The 651-nt window shown below is 47.3% G+C and overlaps 1 protein-coding gene across 1 annotated transcript in view; it reads left to right on the top strand.

The window, feature by feature from the left end:
* The window catches only part of WDR27 (WD repeat domain 27), a 103,919-nt gene that overhangs the window by 93,634 nt on the left and 9,634 nt on the right, over positions 1-651 (top strand). Inside the window, exons 19-20 of the mRNA XM_006882841.1 lie at positions 119-216; positions 296-417. Coding sequence (XP_006882903.1) covers positions 119-216; positions 296-417 — 220 coding nt within the window. The remainder of the gene's footprint in view (positions 1-118; positions 217-295; positions 418-651) is intronic.

Raw genomic sequence — 651 nt, 5'->3', positions numbered from 1 at the left:
CCACAGCCTCTACCTCCTCTACCTCCCCCACCCAGCCTCTGAGTTGCAGGGTCTGTAAGGGAGGGTGGCTAGATGGGAAGGAGCATGAATGAGCAAGACCTCCATATTTCTTCCCCAGATACAAGCAGAAGAGCAAGTTCAAGGCCATCCACAGGCTCAGCACAGCACAGTCCACCGAGATCACCAGCTTGTCTGCCGTCAATGACTTCTATTCCCGTATCCTTCCATGGTTCCCCATTCACTGACACAAGAGTGGGGCAGGGCCATTCAGAAAAGTCCCTTCACGAAGCCACAGATGTCGTGCTGACTGCCGGCCGAAATAAGACCCTGGAGGTTTTTGACCTCAATGCCAGCTGCAGTGCGGGCCTGGTCCCTGAAGCCCATGTGAGGCCTGTCCATCAGATTTGTCAAAACAAAGTAAGTCATCGGTGAAATGATATGTGTAAGTAAGTGTTTAATGGCTTCTGGCGTGTGTGAAAATCTCCAAGCTGTTTACTACCACATCTGATGTTAATTTTCTAGTAATTGCAGTGACTCCAAGCCATGGCACTGACTCTAGAAGATAGCAATAACAGCTTATCAGATGTTGATTCTGCCCTTTTGTGTTGAGTTGTTTTACCCTCTTCTTTTTTTAATTTATTTAAATTTATT

Source organism: Elephantulus edwardii, unplaced genomic scaffold, assembly GCF_000299155.1.
Source record: "Elephantulus edwardii isolate Elephantulus edwardi_28Jun2011 unplaced genomic scaffold, EleEdw1.0 scaffold00024, whole genome shotgun sequence".
Lineage (NCBI taxonomy): Eukaryota > Metazoa > Chordata > Mammalia > Macroscelidea > Macroscelididae > Elephantulus > Elephantulus edwardii.
Note: the sequence above shows the minus strand (reverse complement) of the source record. Positions and strands in the feature narration are given on the sequence as shown.